This window comes from Pelmatolapia mariae, linkage group LG17 (assembly GCF_036321145.2).
Source record: "Pelmatolapia mariae isolate MD_Pm_ZW linkage group LG17, Pm_UMD_F_2, whole genome shotgun sequence".
In the NCBI taxonomy this organism is placed as follows: Eukaryota; Metazoa; Chordata; class Actinopteri; order Cichliformes; family Cichlidae; genus Pelmatolapia; species Pelmatolapia mariae.
The window spans coordinates 20,099,009-20,117,255 of NC_086242.1; the positions used below are offsets into that span (position 1 = coordinate 20,099,009).

An 18,247-nucleotide genomic window follows, 5' to 3' on the forward strand; every position below is an offset into this window, starting at 1 on the left:
AACAGTGGTAATGACGTGTGCAGTGTAAACATCCATTGCAGCTGTGAGGTACCAGACGTAACTCTTGTTCTATGAGTAATTAATACCATAAGGATTGGCTGCTTTGTTATTCTGACTGTTCCAAGTTTGTTTCTGCAACATCCTCCTGATTGTTTTTGCTGAACGCAGGTGGTTTTCTTTCTGAGGAATTTAAATTTTATGCAGAAGGGGGAGGGGCCAGGTTTAGTTTCCAAATTTCACGCCATCACACAGTTTGATTTTGACTCACTAAGAACAGTGGTGTTGCTTGTCCTGTCATTTCTGTTTGGTAGTCAGCTATCTTATTTTCTTTAATTATGGATGGCAAGAAATAGATAAAAACTGCACTGTCAACTTAAACACCCGAAGTACTCAAATTGAAAGTGTAAAGTGTAAAATGAATATTTTAAAAAAAATTCTTACTTTGTTATATTAAATTACATATTTTTATTTGTTTATTTTTAACAGGCACAGTGTACATTAATAAACACTGTTATTTATTTTCATCTGCAATCCCTCGCTAAATATCTAACCCGATAGTAGTTATACACTGACACATACACATAACCGCACTGTATTAAGCATTAGTGAGATAATGGTGAATACTTCATTTATAAAGCATTATGCCTTATTAGTATGTAATTTATAGATACAGATCTAAATGGTTTAGCCTTGATTATTAAGCTCATATATAATGAGACTAATGATAGCATTTTTATACAACATCAATTACAGATTTGCCATTTTGACAAATCTGTGCAAAAATATGGATTCATTTTCATTTTCTGTCTGGTAGTCACACTGTCATGATGTTCTGATGGCAAAAACAAAATTAGGTTCCCTTTTTGAACGTGGTCGGGTTGTTGAACTACATAAGCAGGGTCTCTCGCAGCATGCCATCGCGGCTGAGGTGGGAGGCAGTAAGACAATCATTTGGAATTTCTTAAATGGGTTATGGAACATAAAAGTCAAGTGGAAGACAAAAAAATTTCCACAGCACTGAGTCGGAGGATCCAGTTGGCTGTCTGTCAAGACACTGGACAATCCTCGACCCAAATTAAGGCTGTTATTGGTGCCGACTGCGGCCCCATAACATCAGATGGCATCTGAGACTGAAGGGCTTCAAAAACAAAAAACGCCAAAGGACTTGTCTCCTTGAACACCACAGAACTGACCGTTTGGACTTTGCAAGAAAGCACCAAACATGGGACATCGAAAGGTGGAAGAAAGTTTTATTCTCTGATGAGAAAAAATTTAACCTTGATGGTCCTGATGGTTTCCAACATGGCATGACAAGCAGATCCAACCTGAGATGTTTTCTATGCACCACAGTGCAGGGGGCGCCATAATGATCTGGGGTGCTTTTTCCTTCAGTGGAACAATGGAGCTTCAGGAGGTGCATGAGCGTTAAACGGTCCACCAGCATCATATATTTTGAAGGTTAACATTAGTTAAATTAGCTAGCATGGAAGCCAGTGTGTCCAGCTCTGCTGTATGTGATGTGTCCAGGGCTTCCAACAGACTCGAGCATCACCTCTGCTCTCTACAGTTAAGTTAAAGTAAAACCTTCACAGGTCTCCAGAAAACAGTAATGAGCTGAAGTACCATGAAAACAAAATTTTAACCCGTTATCTTTAAGTTATATTAACGTAATCCCACTGAATAGCTGTCTGAAGTGTATGTTCCATAATTTAAACAGTAACCAAATGCTGTATGAAGTTAATCTAATATTTAACTTTAAACTTCATCACCTAAAAAGGCACCCACAAACCCCATCCTTCCCGAGGTACGAGTTAAGTTATTTAGGGTGCCTAGTTCTGCTGGAGGTTTCTTCTTGTTAATAGGGTATTTTTCTTCTCACTGCCACCAAAGCACTTGCTCACAGGGCATCATATATTTGTTGGGATTTTCTGTGTATTATTGTTATTACTTTACTAGGGATGGGAATTTAGATGAATTTAGCAACTCTGATACCTTTTTACCGATATCACTTAAGGATTTGATTCCTTATCAGTTCTCATATCGATTCTCATTGGATTCTGGCTAGCTCCGCTTTGAGCGTTACCACGATCACTAAGCAGCATATCAAACATTAAATTTGTGCAAATTAGCTGCATGCTGGTCAAATGTTTGTGCATTTTGGATGCATTTCCTCAGTGTTGGGTCATTACTCAAAAAAGTCATGTATTACAGATATTACACAGAACACATTTATTAAAAGTAATGCAGTACGCTACTTAATTACTCCAGGGAGAAAAAGAGTTGAAAGTGTTAGTTAGCAGAATAATACAGTTATTTCTGTCATTGGATGCAGTTTTGCAGTTCAACATTATGCTCTTGTCCTTTTGTGCAATGAAAATAAAAGTAATGTCCACATCCATGCTGTAAACTATGTTGTGATTTGGCACTATACAAGTATAACTGAATTGGGACCCCATTTTCCACTTGCTAAGTTAAGCAGAGCTATCACATCATTTCACATGGAACAAGCAGCTAAATAAACAAATGTTTCTATATACTGAGGTGTCAGAACTCATCATTGAAGGCACAGGGAAGGGCGTGAGATTTTGTCTTTATGGGGTAAATAGTTAAGGCAGTAAGCTTTGGAAATGTATTTCACAACTTAATTTCTTTTGGGTTTAAAAGTCCTGTTTCTGTCCATGTACCAAGTTAGATTTTGCTTTAACCCGATTTCAGAATTAATGGGAGTAACCAGAATCTGTGTGACATCCACTTAGAATTCTAAATGTTATTTCTATTGTTACATTTTTCATTCATTGAAACACAAAAATGTGACAACTCCATAATGATATTGAAAAAAATGGTTTAATATATTAGAATTTTTTTCCTCAGATCAAGTCCATCATTACCTCATTTTGATCTCCCCATCTGATAGTTGATTAGAGCGAGTAAAAGTAAAACCACATCAGGAAGGTTTCTGTTCCTTGCAATTATAATGGGAAGGAAGCGACGGAAGGAAATGTGAGCAGTGTGCGGATACAGGCCACTTCCTGTCACAGTAAAATGTTCTGCATTGCATGAATACAAGTAAAGCAAATCAGCTGGAACTACCATAAAACTCAAACTCATGACAAAAAGAATAATCAATGAAAAAAAACAAAACTTACCTTTGGTTAGAGTGTATATGGCCCATGAGAAGAACATTTATCTTCAATTTGAATTTCCCTTTTTGATTTGTTTAAAGTTTTATTTATTTATTTTAAATTGTGTTTGACAGGTGGAACAGTGATTAAAACTGCTTTAAATAGCATCATGAACACAGCAGATTCATCCAGGCAAACACTGAGCATCCTCAGGTCTGACGACATCGATCTTTGGTTTAAAAAAAGTTTCGATCACATTTCAGGGTTTTTTTATGCTTACATGGGAAACAAACAAAAAACCAAAACAAGACAAAAACAAAAAACCAAACTTGTAATGTCTCAGGATAAAATTTTTCTTAATTATGTGATACGTGAAAGTTTTTAGTTGGCTGAATTTATTTTTTAGCTTTTTCTACATCTTTCCTAAAATGGACTACAAAATAAGTGAAACAAAACAAGCAAATGTTGGAGCACTTGAGAAGCTTGACATTTGATATAAAACAAACAAAAAGAAAAAAAACCCAACAAAAAAGAAAAAAAAAAAAATCCCAGCATCCCTTATTACCCAGTGACAGTTTTTAAAAAGCACCAACAAGAGAAAGAAGAAGAAAAAAGTTTTTCTCAACATAAACCATAAACGTTTATATTAATAATAATAACCATGATGGAGTGCGACATTTATTGATGGAGGTATTGAAGTAAAAATTACATTGTCCTTTCAACTTCCTGAGGATTGTCTTTGCAATAATTAACCCCCCCCCCCCCAAAAAAAAAAAAAAAAAAAAAAAGAATATAAATAATATGGTAGCACACACTGAGAAAGATGTATGGAAGCCAGTTACAACCAGAAATATAATAATTAAAAAAAATCATTTAAAGAAAAGACAAAAAAAAAAAAAAAAAAAAAAAAATCCAGACTATAGACTTACCTTTTAAAAAGAGTAGGAAAACTTAGACGTGATGGGTCCTCCATATAACCCAGATTTAAACCCCCCCCCAAAAAAAAAACCCAAGAAAGTGACAAGCAAGGAAAAAGTTACTTTTACGAGAACATGAGAAACTAATTTTTATTTTGTGCACTAACTTGGCTATTGATTGAATATTTTTGCCTTCAATTGGCTTCCATACATTGTCAAATACACAATCAAATCATAACCAACATACTCATAACAGTTCAAGGTTTGGGAAATTTTAAATCAACAAAATTTAATTATATTGCAGTTATTTACTTTGCATTTACTGGGTGATTTTTAAAGCTGTTCGCTTCACCTTTCTCTCTGACACAAACTATTTTATCATTTCAGGTAACATAATGCCTTTTACACAAAATACAGATTATATGAAAGGTCTGTTTCTTTGGTAACCATTGGGACGCCATACTCGTGTATAAGAAGCTTTATCTCAGTGTGCTCCTTCACAGTGAAAGCACAGGATGAGTTAGATTAGCACGGAGGATATATGGCGGTTACATTTGGGCAGAGATGATGGTGCCTCAGGCGTTGGTGGTAGGTCCGTCCTTCTTGCCGATCTGACAGTAGAGAGCCATGGAGAAAGCCAAGCCGAAAATCTGCAGGAACAACAAATGACTCATTATTAAAACTTTAATAAAATAAGATAAAAGAAAATATAAAAACGGTAATTGTTAATCTCTGGTTCTCTTCCACAGTCGCAGCTGGGGAGGAGGGGAGTTTGTCCTTCCCACCGCTTTCAAACGGGGGGGGGGGGCCTCAAATGCAATATGGTCTTATCTTTACAATATAAAGCACCTCCAGGCAACTGTTTTTGTGATTTGGCACTATAAATAAAATTGACTTAATGCCAATTAGTTAATTAATCTGCTTTTTGCATGTTTCACAATTTATCTATCAAGAGAAAAACAACAACAAAACAACAAAAAAATAATTAAATTAAAAATTAAGAGTACGACTTTCTATCAAGTGAACTCAAATGTCCCCTGAACTGATGTGGTGACTGTGTGTGTCAGCTGACCAGCAGGACGGCGATGCCGAAGGCAATTCCCAGCACTATCACCATATTGTCCTTCATCAGGTTGACGATTCGGGTGGAGCAGGGCTGCAGGGTGAAAGCAGAGCAGCGTGGGTTATTATGGTTCATTTAACTGTGCCTCAGCGACGAGAGGAAAGTAAGAGTGTGGATGTGTTGTACAAATATAAATTGAAATCAGATTCCTGCTGGGATGCTCAATCCAGTGTTCAGCAGGCACAGCCTTACCGTGCTGTAGTAACGATCTGAGCCACACTCAGCACCGGGGGTAGGGGTGGCACCTATGGTATAGTTGCAGCGACAGGAATCTGGGACTGAACTCCAGTCAGACTTTCCGTTGACGAGACCACAACACTTGAGCTGGGAGGAAAATGCAAATAGGATTGGAACTAGTGTAATACATTGTGACTCTCCCAAAGTATCAGATTATCCTAGTAAACCCTTCATTCCTGTTGAGCCTGTCGCAATATTAGCAGCCAAGAGATGGGACTCCTTTTGACGACCTCAAACATTTTTAACAGGAAGTTGGAGCAGTCCATTTTTACTTAGCTGTAGGCAATAATTAACTGCCTCATTAGCTTTAGGAAAATATTGTTTAGGTTTTTTCTTTCCCACTCTTGGCTCACTGAAGGGGAAAATATTGGGTTTAAACTAAGTTATACTTTCAGTTTAGTTGGTGAAGAGCAGCAGCTCTTCAAAATAACTGAAGCATGCTCCAGCAGGCATTTACTCATCAATTAATATCAACGATCCCCCTTAAAAGAGTTCCTTTGACTAGGAGCAGAAATGCAAAAATATTCTCTTGTTCATGCATCTCAAATGTAAGGATTCTCTGGTTCATCAGGCAGCCTTTGAGTACTGAAAACAATCGATATTTTTAAAATTGAGTTTTGTAACTGAGTACGCCCTCTGGTCATGTGTGAGCAGCAGTTAACTGGTTATTCATTTTTGGATTACATGTTGAGCTTCAGTAAATGTAAATCATAGTACAATAAGATACCCTGTACACTGCCAGCACATTCTTCTTAAATACCAAAGATGTGTTTCAAGATTTAGGTATCCAATTGACTGATTCTAGCAGTGTCTTTCCGCATCACTGCAGAAAGTAAGTGTGTGTGTGTGTGTTTTTTTACATCTTTCTGCAGATTCTCCAGGTCATTTATCACTGACTGAGTTTGGGATGAGAGTGGCACCATAGTTTCTAACTGCTTGTTCACCCAATCTTGCATCTGCAAACAGAAAAGCAACATGACGTTTTAGCCTCATTAAAAATAAAATTAAGTAGTCACAGAGTCTCCATTTTACCTTATTCTGGCTCACAGCTCCTGCGATGCCTGCTGCCACCAGAAGGATGAAGATGATGAGAAGGAAGATGAAGAACTAAGGGAACACACATTATATAGATCAAAGATTTTTGTAACATTTTCTGAGGTGGAAAGTTCAGTAAAGTTCAATAAAGCAGAATGTGTTTGCTGTCCAACTGAAGTTCACACATCTTTTTATCAAAACAAATAAACAAAAAACAACAACAACAAAAAACCAATAGCATTTGTGTCATAGTAACAAACCAACATACTTTTTTTTTTTTTTTTTTAATCTTAAAATTTAGCTGAAATTACTTCCGCATCTGGATATAAACCCACCAGCTGTCGGCCTGTTTCAGTTACTGAACATCAGGTATTTGTGTCAGTACAATCCCTCAGTGTAGGTTTCATTAACTAGATGATGTGTTTTGCTTCGCCTCTCTCCAAAACCATTTCCAAAATAATCAAAATGTAATGCTCACCAGCAGCAACATGCAGCGGCTCTCTCTGAGGGCTCCACAGCAGCCCAGGAAGCCGAGAACCATGATGATCGCGCCGATGGCGATCATCAGGTTGACAGCAGGGAAGTACTGATCGGTGATCTGTGGACAGATGAGGCGCAAATCAAAGACAGGCAGAGGTTGATTTAAAGTTTTAAAAGCACTCACATGTGTTAGAGAGGATTTTGAGATTTGTCTTTATGGAATTGTTTAGTGTGATCACACAGATAATGTGATAAATGTCTGAGTGACAGATGGGAAAATACACAACGATATAGGTGATGTGAAGTGAGTGAAGTTTCAGATGATTGGTCCTGGTTTCTGAGCATCAGAGTAGCTCTGATGCGATATATAAAGCTCTGAAGGCAAAGCTGGAATCACAGTAACAGTTTTATTTATCACTTATTCTCCCTGAAGAATGAAACGAAGTCACCTTCTGAGTGTTACCACAGATGATATAAACACGGTAAAGACTTATTCTTGTGTGCAAGGTCCACACATCATCTGGAATCCACTGAAGAGACACACTGTCACACCACTATACTACACCATCGCCTGCCCAAAGCCTTAGAACATACACTTCTGAGCTCAGTTTCAGTTCTCAAATCCAATAATAAGGTCATACAGTTCGTCCATAGCTGTAGCTTTGTCAGCATGTGGGGGGGATGTAAACAGCTGAAGTATTGCATCTATGCAATACTGCAGTCTCCTTAAAGTCCATGGCTGACTCACCTGGTTTCCACCCTTGCTGACTCTCAGGTAGATGGAGACGGCCAGGATGAGGCAACCACTCAGCTGGAGGGAGAAGAAGACTGAGATTAACTAAATGAGCCAACTTTACACAGAATCTGGCGACATCAGGTGGTAAAACTCTGCAGCAGCACAATAACAAAATAGACATGGTGGTTAAAGAGCACTTCAATGCTCCCTAGAGGACAAAGCTCTAAAGCTTTCCTTTAACATCTCAGTCAGGGGAAAGAAACGTTTTCAGAATTTGTAATGCATGGCAATATTTCCAGGTACATACACAAGATAATATTTAATATAGAGCAGACTATTGCCAGCAGGAATAAAATGTGCATGTCTACTCAAAGGTGACTTGCTTGCGAGTACAAGATTGTTTGTGTCGTCTTAATTTTGATTTTCTGATTCTGCCATTATCAAAGTCCTCCAATAATGAGAGTCAAAGCTGTGCAGCAGCATCATATTTAGACATGACACAGCACTGCCACCATCAGGTTAAAGTAAAAATTACATTGTCCTTTATTTTCATCCAGCATACTGATTAGAATAAGATCAATACATTTAAAATACATTTGATAAAAGTCATAACAGAACACTTATAGTTCTACACAGGGATAAATAAATAAAAAAAATAAATAAAAATCAATAAACGTGCATATTATGGTTTGACTAGTGTTACCAAAACATCTACCAGTTATCATAAGATGCATCATCACACCCAGCTTACTCTGAGCTGGAGGGCGGGGGGCAACTGAGCACATCTCATGTTTCCAGAGTTTTATAAATCTGAGGTCCTGATCACATGTGCATAAGTAAGGTGAGATTGTCACAGCTGTGAGCCGATTAAAGCCACATCTGTCTGGTTAGTTTGATAACGTTAGCTGCCAACCACATGTTTCTGACTGAAGAACAGGGAGATGGGACTGAGCAAAAAGGAATGAAATAACCCTTTTAGACTCCAACAAATGGATCAAAAGGCAGAAATAAAAGTTTGCCATTAATAATAATAATAATAATAATAATAATAATAATAATCCACCAATAGATTAAAAAAATTTTAATAATCAGTAAAAATGTAAAAAAAAAAAAAAAAAAAAAAAAAAAAAAAAAAAAAAAAAAAAAGAAACAAACTGAAATTAATAAAAATTGAGCACTTTGCCCCTCTCAGGTTCCAGTTGAATCATTAGGTTTAAAATGAAATAAAATTAGGACTCCAGCTTCATGTATGAAAGTTGAAGTCAGGTAAATGGCGACCACACAGAATCAAAACAATTATTCATAGTCAAACTTTATTATGTCTGCGATGATGTGAGAGTGGTCCGAGCAGATTAAATCACGCCTGTTTTAAAGATAAACATCATGTCAGCACCAACACGCCTTCATGTGCTCTTTATTTACCCGTTGCCATGGTGAAACCTGATATAGGAACTCTATTCACGGCATCTCTCTTTCTGTACTCTCACACACACACTTGACTGAAGGTAAACAAAGTTCATCTTTGGAGCTCCAGCCAGGAGCAGGAAGTGGGATTTTGCAGAAGATACTTAAAAAACAAAAACAGAACCTTCATCAGCAGCAGGAGGAGTGAGGTCTTTATTCTTCAACTTCAGTTTTATTTTTTAGTTTAAAAACAGTTTCATGCATGTATGAAGTGAAGTGTTGGGGATAACATTTTAAAAACGAAAGCTGAATTTCCCACTCGGCTTCTGAATGAATGGGAGCTGGTGAGGACAAACAGGGAAAAGACTGACCTCCGCGCACACAAATATAACAAACAGCACTACACCCTGAACCTTTCTATCCTGACTCACCGTCTATCAAGGATTTTACACACACACACACACACACACACACACACACACACACGCGCTCTGATTGTGTTTGCTGTGCTTCAGTTTCGGCCCACACTGATTTTTTTTTTTTTCTCCAAAGCTCCCTGAGCTGCTTCAGCTCCTCTTCCTCTGTTGCAGGCAGAGCAGCTGACTGATGTAAGAGAAAGGAGGATTATTCTTAACTGCGAATCATGCAAAGCTGCTGTGATAGAGTCCAAGAACAAAATAAAGGGGGGGTGGAAATGAGCAGAAGCGAACACCAGGATGTGCGATGACCAGTGTTGGGCAAGTTACTTTGAAAAAGTAATTAATTATAGTTACTAGTTACTTCTTCAAAAAAAAAAAAAAAATGAGTTAGTAACTGAGTTACAAGATTCTAAAAGTAATTAATTACTAGGAAAAATAACTATTGCGTTAATGTTTCTCTCTGGCCGTCACTCCTAAAACTCCCCCCCTTCTAAACCAACCAAATGTCATGTTGCCGTATCATTTTTTTGGTTGGTCGACATTGTACATTTTTCCACCAACACGAAAGGGCTGTTTTTTGTTTTGTTTTATTTTTTGGTCATAAGCTGAGAGTGCTTTCTAGTGCTGCCCTTAGACATTAAATGTGATGAAAATATTCAGGACAAAACAAAAAAAACAAACAAACAAAAAAAAAAAAACCACACGTATATATTGTTTATCATGACTCTGGTTTTACGTGGCCTATCAACACAATTTAAAAACTGGTATATATCACCTTGAGGTGGTCATGTGATTGGCTTACCACGACTACACAGCAACACTCATGCGACTGTTTTGGCCCCTAGCAACAGGTGTTGGGCCAAAAACTGATCGTCTGCCACAAAGTGATTGCCGCCTACGGGAGCGCGCGCAGCTACTTAAAGCTGTAGCGCCCAAATTACTTACGTAGACAGCTACTTCCGTGCAACTGATATAAGCTGAAGACAGCTTCAGCAGTCTGTTGGGGGGGAATAACGCGATCGCACCGCATTTTCTTAGTAACCGTAACGGCGTTGTAACAATAGAAATAGTAATTAGTTAGATTACTTGTTACTGAAAAAAGTAACACTGTTATTCCCATCACTGGCGATGACCACACATTTAACACAGTTTAGTTCATAATGAGAAATTGGATGAGTGATTGAGGTGATTCAGGACTCTGCTTGGTCCATTTACTGTTTCCTCTACCTGTGGCAGGTATTCAAGTGCGTTATAACTGAATCAGGCTTTCAGTTTTTGTTTTTTCTTTTGGCCGATTTCAGGATGCAACACCTCAAACTGCACCTGCTACCAGCTGTTATCTCCCCGGTACTGATCTGTGTGGACTGTGTCTAGGATTTAGGCGACTGGAACAAACATTGTTCAAATATCTCTAAAAATAAAACCCTGGTTAACTTTAAAAGGTCACAATTTAGTGATTAAAAGTGGAAAATTACAGTCAGCTCTTTCCCTGTACACGTGTTCTGGGTCAGTTCCTGTAAAACATGCCCAGCTGCGGGAAAAGTAGGTTTCCGTGATTAAAAAGGTCACAGATACACAGCAGGGGTCATAAATGATCCCAGTCAATCACAGGAATGTTAAGCAGCAGCATAGTATTGACTTCCTACATCGTCTGTTTCCTGTAGTACATTTTGTACACTGAAAAACACACTGAGGTTGTTTTCTCCTTGTGGCTACAATTAGATTTAAAAGACAAAAGATGGACTTTCAGATGAAGTCAGAGGGACGTGCTCATTTCTAAGAACAAAGTCATTAAAAGGTCATAATGGCAGGAAGGACGCGCACTTCAAGTTCTTTATGATCATAAAGCATTTTAGCTATAACCGCTGCATTTTGACATGAGTTAATTCACTGGTGAATTAACCTTCTAACATTTGCTTCTAATCAAAATGGTGATTAGAAGCAGTGAAAGCTTGAGAAGGTTTACAGATTTGTCAGATTTAGGCTGCTGCTTTCCCCTTTTAAACTCATTTTGTTTGAAAATCTGTGACGGGAGAAGTCTTGACCAAGTGCGCAGAGGAAAGCTATATAGATCATTATGAGATTAACAAAAATGACAGACTCATAACATATGCAGAATTAAAACAAGACAGAGCTCCTCAAATCTTTGGGCGCAAAGAAAACGCACTGTGTCATTTCCCACGCTTCAAATTGTCCTCGATGTCACACGCAAACAAGTCGTGGACAGCTTTTGGGTGCATGACAGCAACGTGACGTTCAGGCCGGTTTAACAACAAACAAAAGCCTGCTGATGGCGATACTGCCCGAGGTGAAACAAAACAAAACTCAGTTTTTGGACTCTACGTTTGCTGTTGAGACATCTGCCCTCATGTAGTAAAGAACGAATAGAGGCCAAAAACACAGACGTGTCCCACCTGCAGAGTCAGACATTTGGTTCTGGGTCTCACAACTTCCAGGAGAGTGTGTGCAAATCAGTACCGAGAACTGGGAACCGTCCTTTGTCAGGTGAGTGGGCGTGCAGCACAGGAGTGTTTCACCTGCTTTATCAGTGGAACAAAAAAAAAAAAAAAAAAAAAAAAACCCACACCCAAACAAAGTCATTGTTTTCTTTGGGAGGCGTTGGCGACGGTTGCAGGGGATCATCACAGCACATACACGCAGAGAGACTTTCTGTTAGGAGAAAACCTGCAGAGCAACATGCTATCAGAGACGAACCCGCCCCAGGGAGCAGCGGAAATAAAGGCCAAAGCTTTTATGAACTATAAACTAAGTCAGGAATTCATCACAACTTATTCTTTCTCACATTTACCACACAATTTCCTCAGGGATCAATAAAGTATTCCGATTCTGATTTAGAGCCTTTTTAACCACAACCCACAGAGGCAGACATGTGGGGCCCTCTCAGCTCTGTTAATGTAATGGGAAACCACTGAAGTCCGTTCACGTGTTATTGTCACACAGTTCTGTCCTTTTTATGAGTAATTTCATGACATGCACAACTTAACTTTTAAGTGCCTTTCAAGGGTAACGTTGCCTGTTAATTATTTACCATTACTCCACCACAATGGGAAAAAACGAGCAGCTCAGAAAAGCCCAACAAAGATTAAGATTAGAGATCCCAGTGACAGGGCGCATGTACACAGGTTAATCTTGGCCTCAGAGTATTAGTGCTGGAATATTATAGAAAAAACAGATACAAACGTCGGTATCATATCAAACTGATACATGCTGGATCTTTGTACTGACATTTTTGTCAATGAAGAAAAACGAGTCAAACATATTCTAGACAAACAAGATCCAACCAGAGTTAATTAAGTTACGCAGAAAGGTGGGAGGAATTTGGAAGTCCGCCAATCAGAAGTTTTTTCACATAAAAGCATGACAAAATGTCAACGCGTGGGAGGAAGAGAAAAGAGACGTGTGAACACATTTCTCAATGTCAAAGACAAGAAGACTAAACCGTGTAGAGCAACTCTCATCAGTAAAAAACACGACAGACTTCTACACTTTAGATTTAGTCTACAGTGATCGTTTGGTATTTAATCGACTCGGACTAAAAGAATTTAGATGGTTAAACCAGGAGTAAAACCAGTGAGTATGTCATGATTGGGCATGTTCCCAAAAGCGAGGAATGAGGGTGGTTAATTCCTCAGCGCTGATTCACAGTTGGAGACTCATCGTCATTTCACAATAACAACCCCCCCCCCCCCACACACACACACACACACACACACGCTGCAGTGTGGCTACTAGTAACCACAGAGCTTTGCAATGCCATGTGACCACCGAAACTGTAAACACCTCCCTCAGTGAGGTCTCCGAGACACTGCTTCAACTGGACTGTCAAGTCATATCAGATGGTAACCCACACCCAAACTTCCAGTTATTTAATTTTTTTTTTTTTTTAATTATTCTGGAAACAATGAAGCTCTTCACATAAACAGGAAGCAACATTTTAAAATGACACAGTACAGTTCCTCTTTGTTACTTGTTCAAACATCCCAACAAAAGGTGACATTTGGACTGATTTGTACAAATGTTGTCTCTGAACTCAATTAAATCAGATTCAGAAAGTGCTCGCAGAGAATCAGCTGGATTTGTGGCAAGGATAATAGAGGAAGGACACAAAACAGGCCTCACAGACAGAACCCAGGGCAGAGCCAGCTGTGTGGCTGTTTTGCATTTGGATCTTCCTTTAGTTCATCTCTGTGGTCGTTCAGGATGTTCTGAATCTCATTCTAATCATTTTTTTTTTTTTACCTAATTTTTACCTTATTCGATCTATAAGATGGAATAAAACAAAACAAACAAACAAAAAAAAAACCCAAAAGAGAGTGGTCACCCATTTTGTGGTACCATATCTGTGCCTCACTTCATCGTTAACCACGGGTGGCTTATTAGATTTCTTTTGAAATGTTCAGTTCTAGCAGCAGGTTTACTGACAGCTGCTTTAATAATAATAATGTATACAAGCGTTCTCCTTGTTTGAGTTATGAAAAATACATAAAACATTAATAAAGCTCAACACTAATGCCACTCGGCTCTGTGCCTCTGGTCGGTGCTGAGCGCTGCAGTAATGCTTCCTGAGGGCTGGTCTGCAGTGGTTTCTGTGGCTGAGTGCTTTACAGACAGACCTTAAAAGTTGCTCGAAGGACAAGGCGGAGTGGTGTTTGAGCAGATAGGTGGTGAGAAAGGATCTTTCTTTGTTGTTTCTCGCAGCAGAGCACAACATGAAAACCAGCATTAAACGAGCTCCACAGAAAATAAGGGGTCTGCTCCACCCTCGCCACCATCATTAGGTAAACACATCACGTCCGCTGAGTGGCTGTAATTAAGTTGGGATCGATTTGACTTCAGTTCTGGGAATCTGAAAGAAGACCTGAAAATAACCACAGCAGGCTGCAGGAGGAAACCTTTCAAGCAGGACGCACTGCTTGATGAGGATTACAAAATGCCAGAGGCTACATGCATGAGTTTATGACCGAATAACATTTAAACCTGCGAATACACACACACACACACACACACACACACACACACACACACTTCAGTGTACATCACACAGCCTGCGGAGATGAACATGATAACATGGCTTCTGCTTATTCTGACTGGCTGTGCTCCAACAATGACATATCCGACTCGTCAGGCTGGAACGACAGAAATGATTTCATAACTGGGCCACTAACCCAGACGGATACAAGTGCAGATCATCATGTACAGCATATGAAGCCAGCTTTATGAGCAGTGTTCATCATCTTACACCAGAATCTAAAAACCCACAGATTTCACTGAAACTACGGTCTGCTGACACACCTGAAGTGACTCAGAAGAGAATAAGACTTGCAGTCATTTATTTTACACCAGTGTAATCTGCGTGATCTTCAAACTGGCGACAAAATGAAACTGTCAACAGCCTTGGCTTTCATCATCAAACAAAGATCGGTTTAAAAAACAAAAACACGGCTTAGCCATTGAAGTCACTGAAGAAGTTTCTCAGATCTGGATTCTCTCTGAAGGCCACCAGGTGGCGACAGCTGTGGTTTCAAAAAGACTTCGAGCCCCGTAAAAGTTTACAGGAAACCTGAGTTTTTGACCAGACTTCTGTGAACACTTTACTGCTGAGTTTATCTTCACGGTGATGCTGAAGAAAAAGTCTGTTTTGTAAATCTTGATCACGTCATGGTTGAAAAATTATGGTTATTTGTGCTGTTCTCGTTGGCTAACAGCATAATTAGCTTGTTGGGGTATTGATGGTGGAGGAAAAGCTTCACAATTACGTGTGAAGTCAGACTAAGACTAAATTTTACATTTCTAGCACACCAGCATTTGTAGTTCTGGCTCTGACGGGGAAAACAAACTCTTGCCTTGCACAAATACGTGTTCTTAAAGTCTTTACACTTTTTAGTGGGAGCGGCTAGTCAAATACTTCAGCTCCAAAGCTGATAAAGGCCTTTCATTCTTCCACCTACAAAAACAGAGATAATGTATGTTTCCTGGCACCACCAGGTTGGTGTTGAGCAACAACAAAAATGACTCAGTCAAGCTACATGTTGGGCTGCTAGCAGCACAGAATCTGTGGGATGGAGCAAACAGTGTTTTTTGGAAAGACTTCAGAGAAACTCCAAAGACCTACACACAGCGATGCTTAAAAACAAAAAAACAAACAAAAAAACATTTAAATCCAGGGTGCACCATCATGCTGAATTGCTCAACTCAGGGGCGGAGGGGACAGCCACGCCCAGAAACCGAACAAATGCCTGTTTGTGGAGCAAGAAAAATCTGATATAACCTGCTTTACTCAATTGACGGAAAAACAGAGGGAGGTCAGGACACACAAAGAATGCAGAAAAGGGAAAGACTGGGGGTTAAAGAGACCAAATTTAAGAAAAATCTTAATCAAGTTAGAAAAAGTAGAAATATACTGGAAATAAATAAATAATAACTTTAGTATTGAAAGTTGCATCACAGCTTCCTAAACCAGCATGCCACACCTACTGTGCCAGTTGTCAAACTGATTTAGAGACGAGGCCCAAATCAAATAAACTGAGCGCTTCAACCACAAATCAAATAAAACCGGCAGGTTTGCAAACTTTTAAATCAGACTCAATTGAAATCTGGTGAACAGCCTCAAAAACTCAGACGCCACCTGTAAACACCTGCCCAATCCATCACCTGTGAATAAACTGTAAGAACTCAAGTTGTATTAAATACTCACCCAAAAAAGAAGGTTGAAGAAGAAGAGAAGGTATTTGATACACTTGTTAACAGCCATGGTTTTTCCCTCGATTCACGTTGACCGCCTGCTTCAGAGGACTCGAGCTTCCTGCACAGTGAACACACACAGTCCGTCAGGCCAGTAAACACACCAGCCTGCTCTACTGTTTCCACCCATTCAGGGTGCGTCCCTCACTGCACCCTCCTCCTCCTGCTTCCACATCTCCTCTCTCTTTTCCTCTTTTTTTTAATATTTTCATTTTCCCTGCAGGATTCCCTTGTTTTTTCCCCCACCAGTTTACTATAATCAGATAAAATTAAGATCAACATATGGAAAGAGCTCATGTTTAAACTCACTGCTCGGCTGAGACGAGAATCTGAATGATACTTCAACAACTAGGATAAAGAAGGATAAGCAAACTGTTTCACTCCAGCGTCTGATAAGTCAACTGCTGTTGGATGGATGGATGCGTTCAAACATTCACATCCATCTGGATCAGTTTTATACTTGTAAAGCAGCATCAGATGATCTGAATGATCATCTGCACGACATCAGCAAAACCAGCAATGTAAATCTGACTTTACCCAAGAAGAAGCCACTAAGCCAAAATTCCAGCAAGATTAATGGGATTAGTTTAAGCATGAGAAGGTTATTTAGTCTTAAATAACCCGTAACAAAAGCCAGAAAATCCTGATTAGGTGGCTTTCAGTTGCAGGGATAATACGGTGGGTGTTTCTGTTTCCAGCTGCAGGACTTCTTTTTTTTTTTTCCCTTTTTAGGTGGGTGGGTAAGTAAAGAGACAACCTAGCTTCTCTGGGGTTTCCACATTTTACCAAGCTTAGAGGCTACCTGGTACATTTTCACTCAAACATAAACTCCTAAACCTTCACAAAGTCATTTCCCCATCAGCGGAGCCTGGTTTCAGGGTAAAATCAGATCACCAAACCACAATTTAGACCCCGGTTCTTTTATACATAAATGAAGACACAAAGCATCAAAAACTTGGACACCAGGCCACCACGCTGAAAAGAAAATTATTTCAGGTTCTTGTTTCAGGTGTTTGTGCGCCCGAATTTCTGCATAGTGTTCTTCCTGGTTCCTCTATCACACATCCGATAATAAATGAGAACAAAGCAGCGAGCTGCAGATAACATCTCGGTGTAAACCAGCAGATGGCAGATTAATCATTCACATTACCTTCTGTTTCCGTTCTGTCATTCATTCATTCACTCACTCAGGCCTCTCCCAGGTCCACTCTATTCCCCAGCCTTTCACTCCTCACCTGTTCCCAGTTTCCCAATCAGTGCACCTGCCTCCTTGTACCCAATTACCCCTCCAGTACCTCCAGGATTTCTCCACTCACTGTTGGGTTTTCTGTTCTACCCTAGTGAGTTTTTCCCTCTGGTTTTGACCTAACACCCACACACAGAGGTACACCTTATTTTCTCACTCATCTCAGAATCAGCCACCTTATGTGTCAGTAGATTATTACACATATTATCATCACAACTATTTTAACCTTTTAGTGTAATTTAAAAACAAGATCCGAATCATTCCCAGCTCACCTTTGATTTTCAGCACCTGTTTGGGCTTTTACCAAACACCAGGTTAAGTTAAAAGTAGAATGAAAACAAAAAAATGGAGACTTTGGATAAAACTGCCTCATGGTCACTGTTTCAGCAGTTAGAAAGGTGAGGCTGACATGGTTTGAACATGTGTTGAAGAGGGATAGTGGATATACTTGGCAAAGGATGATGAGGATGAAGCTGTCAGGCAGGAGGAGAAGAGGAAGACCCCAGAAGAGGTTCATGCAGAGGGTAAGATTCTAGCAACAGGGTGAGATGGAGGCAGATGATCCGCGGTAGTGACCCCTAAAGGAAGCAGTGGAAAATAGAAGAAAACGATAAACTAATGGCCTCTCTTGTTTGCATATATTTGTATATACTGTTGGTGTTAGAATGAAAACACCAACAGTTGAAACATATTTAAAGTCTTTATCAAACCAGTTGATTCCTTTAGAAGAAGGGCATTCAATATGTAGTGAATCATTAACCTATTT

The 18,247-nt window shown here is 39.3% G+C and overlaps 1 protein-coding gene and 1 pseudogene across 1 annotated transcript; one reads left to right on the forward strand and one right to left on the reverse strand.

Moving 5' to 3' along the window:
• The window catches only part of LOC134615929 (NACHT, LRR and PYD domains-containing protein 14-like), an 851,239-nt pseudogene that overhangs the window by 25,384 nt on the left and 807,608 nt on the right, over positions 1–18,247 (forward strand).
• LOC134616021 (tetraspanin-8-like) lies at positions 4,203–16,293 on the reverse strand. The gene is made up of 8 exons (XM_063460791.1): positions 16,189–16,293; positions 7,663–7,725; positions 6,913–7,032; positions 6,432–6,506; positions 6,260–6,355; positions 5,355–5,486; positions 5,112–5,195; positions 4,203–4,689 (listed from the first exon to the last, which is right to left on the reverse strand). Exons 1-8 carry the CDS (start codon positions 16,243–16,245, stop codon positions 4,615–4,617), a joined length of 702 nt encoding a protein of 233 aa, XP_063316861.1. The 5' UTR covers positions 16,246–16,293; the 3' UTR covers positions 4,203–4,614.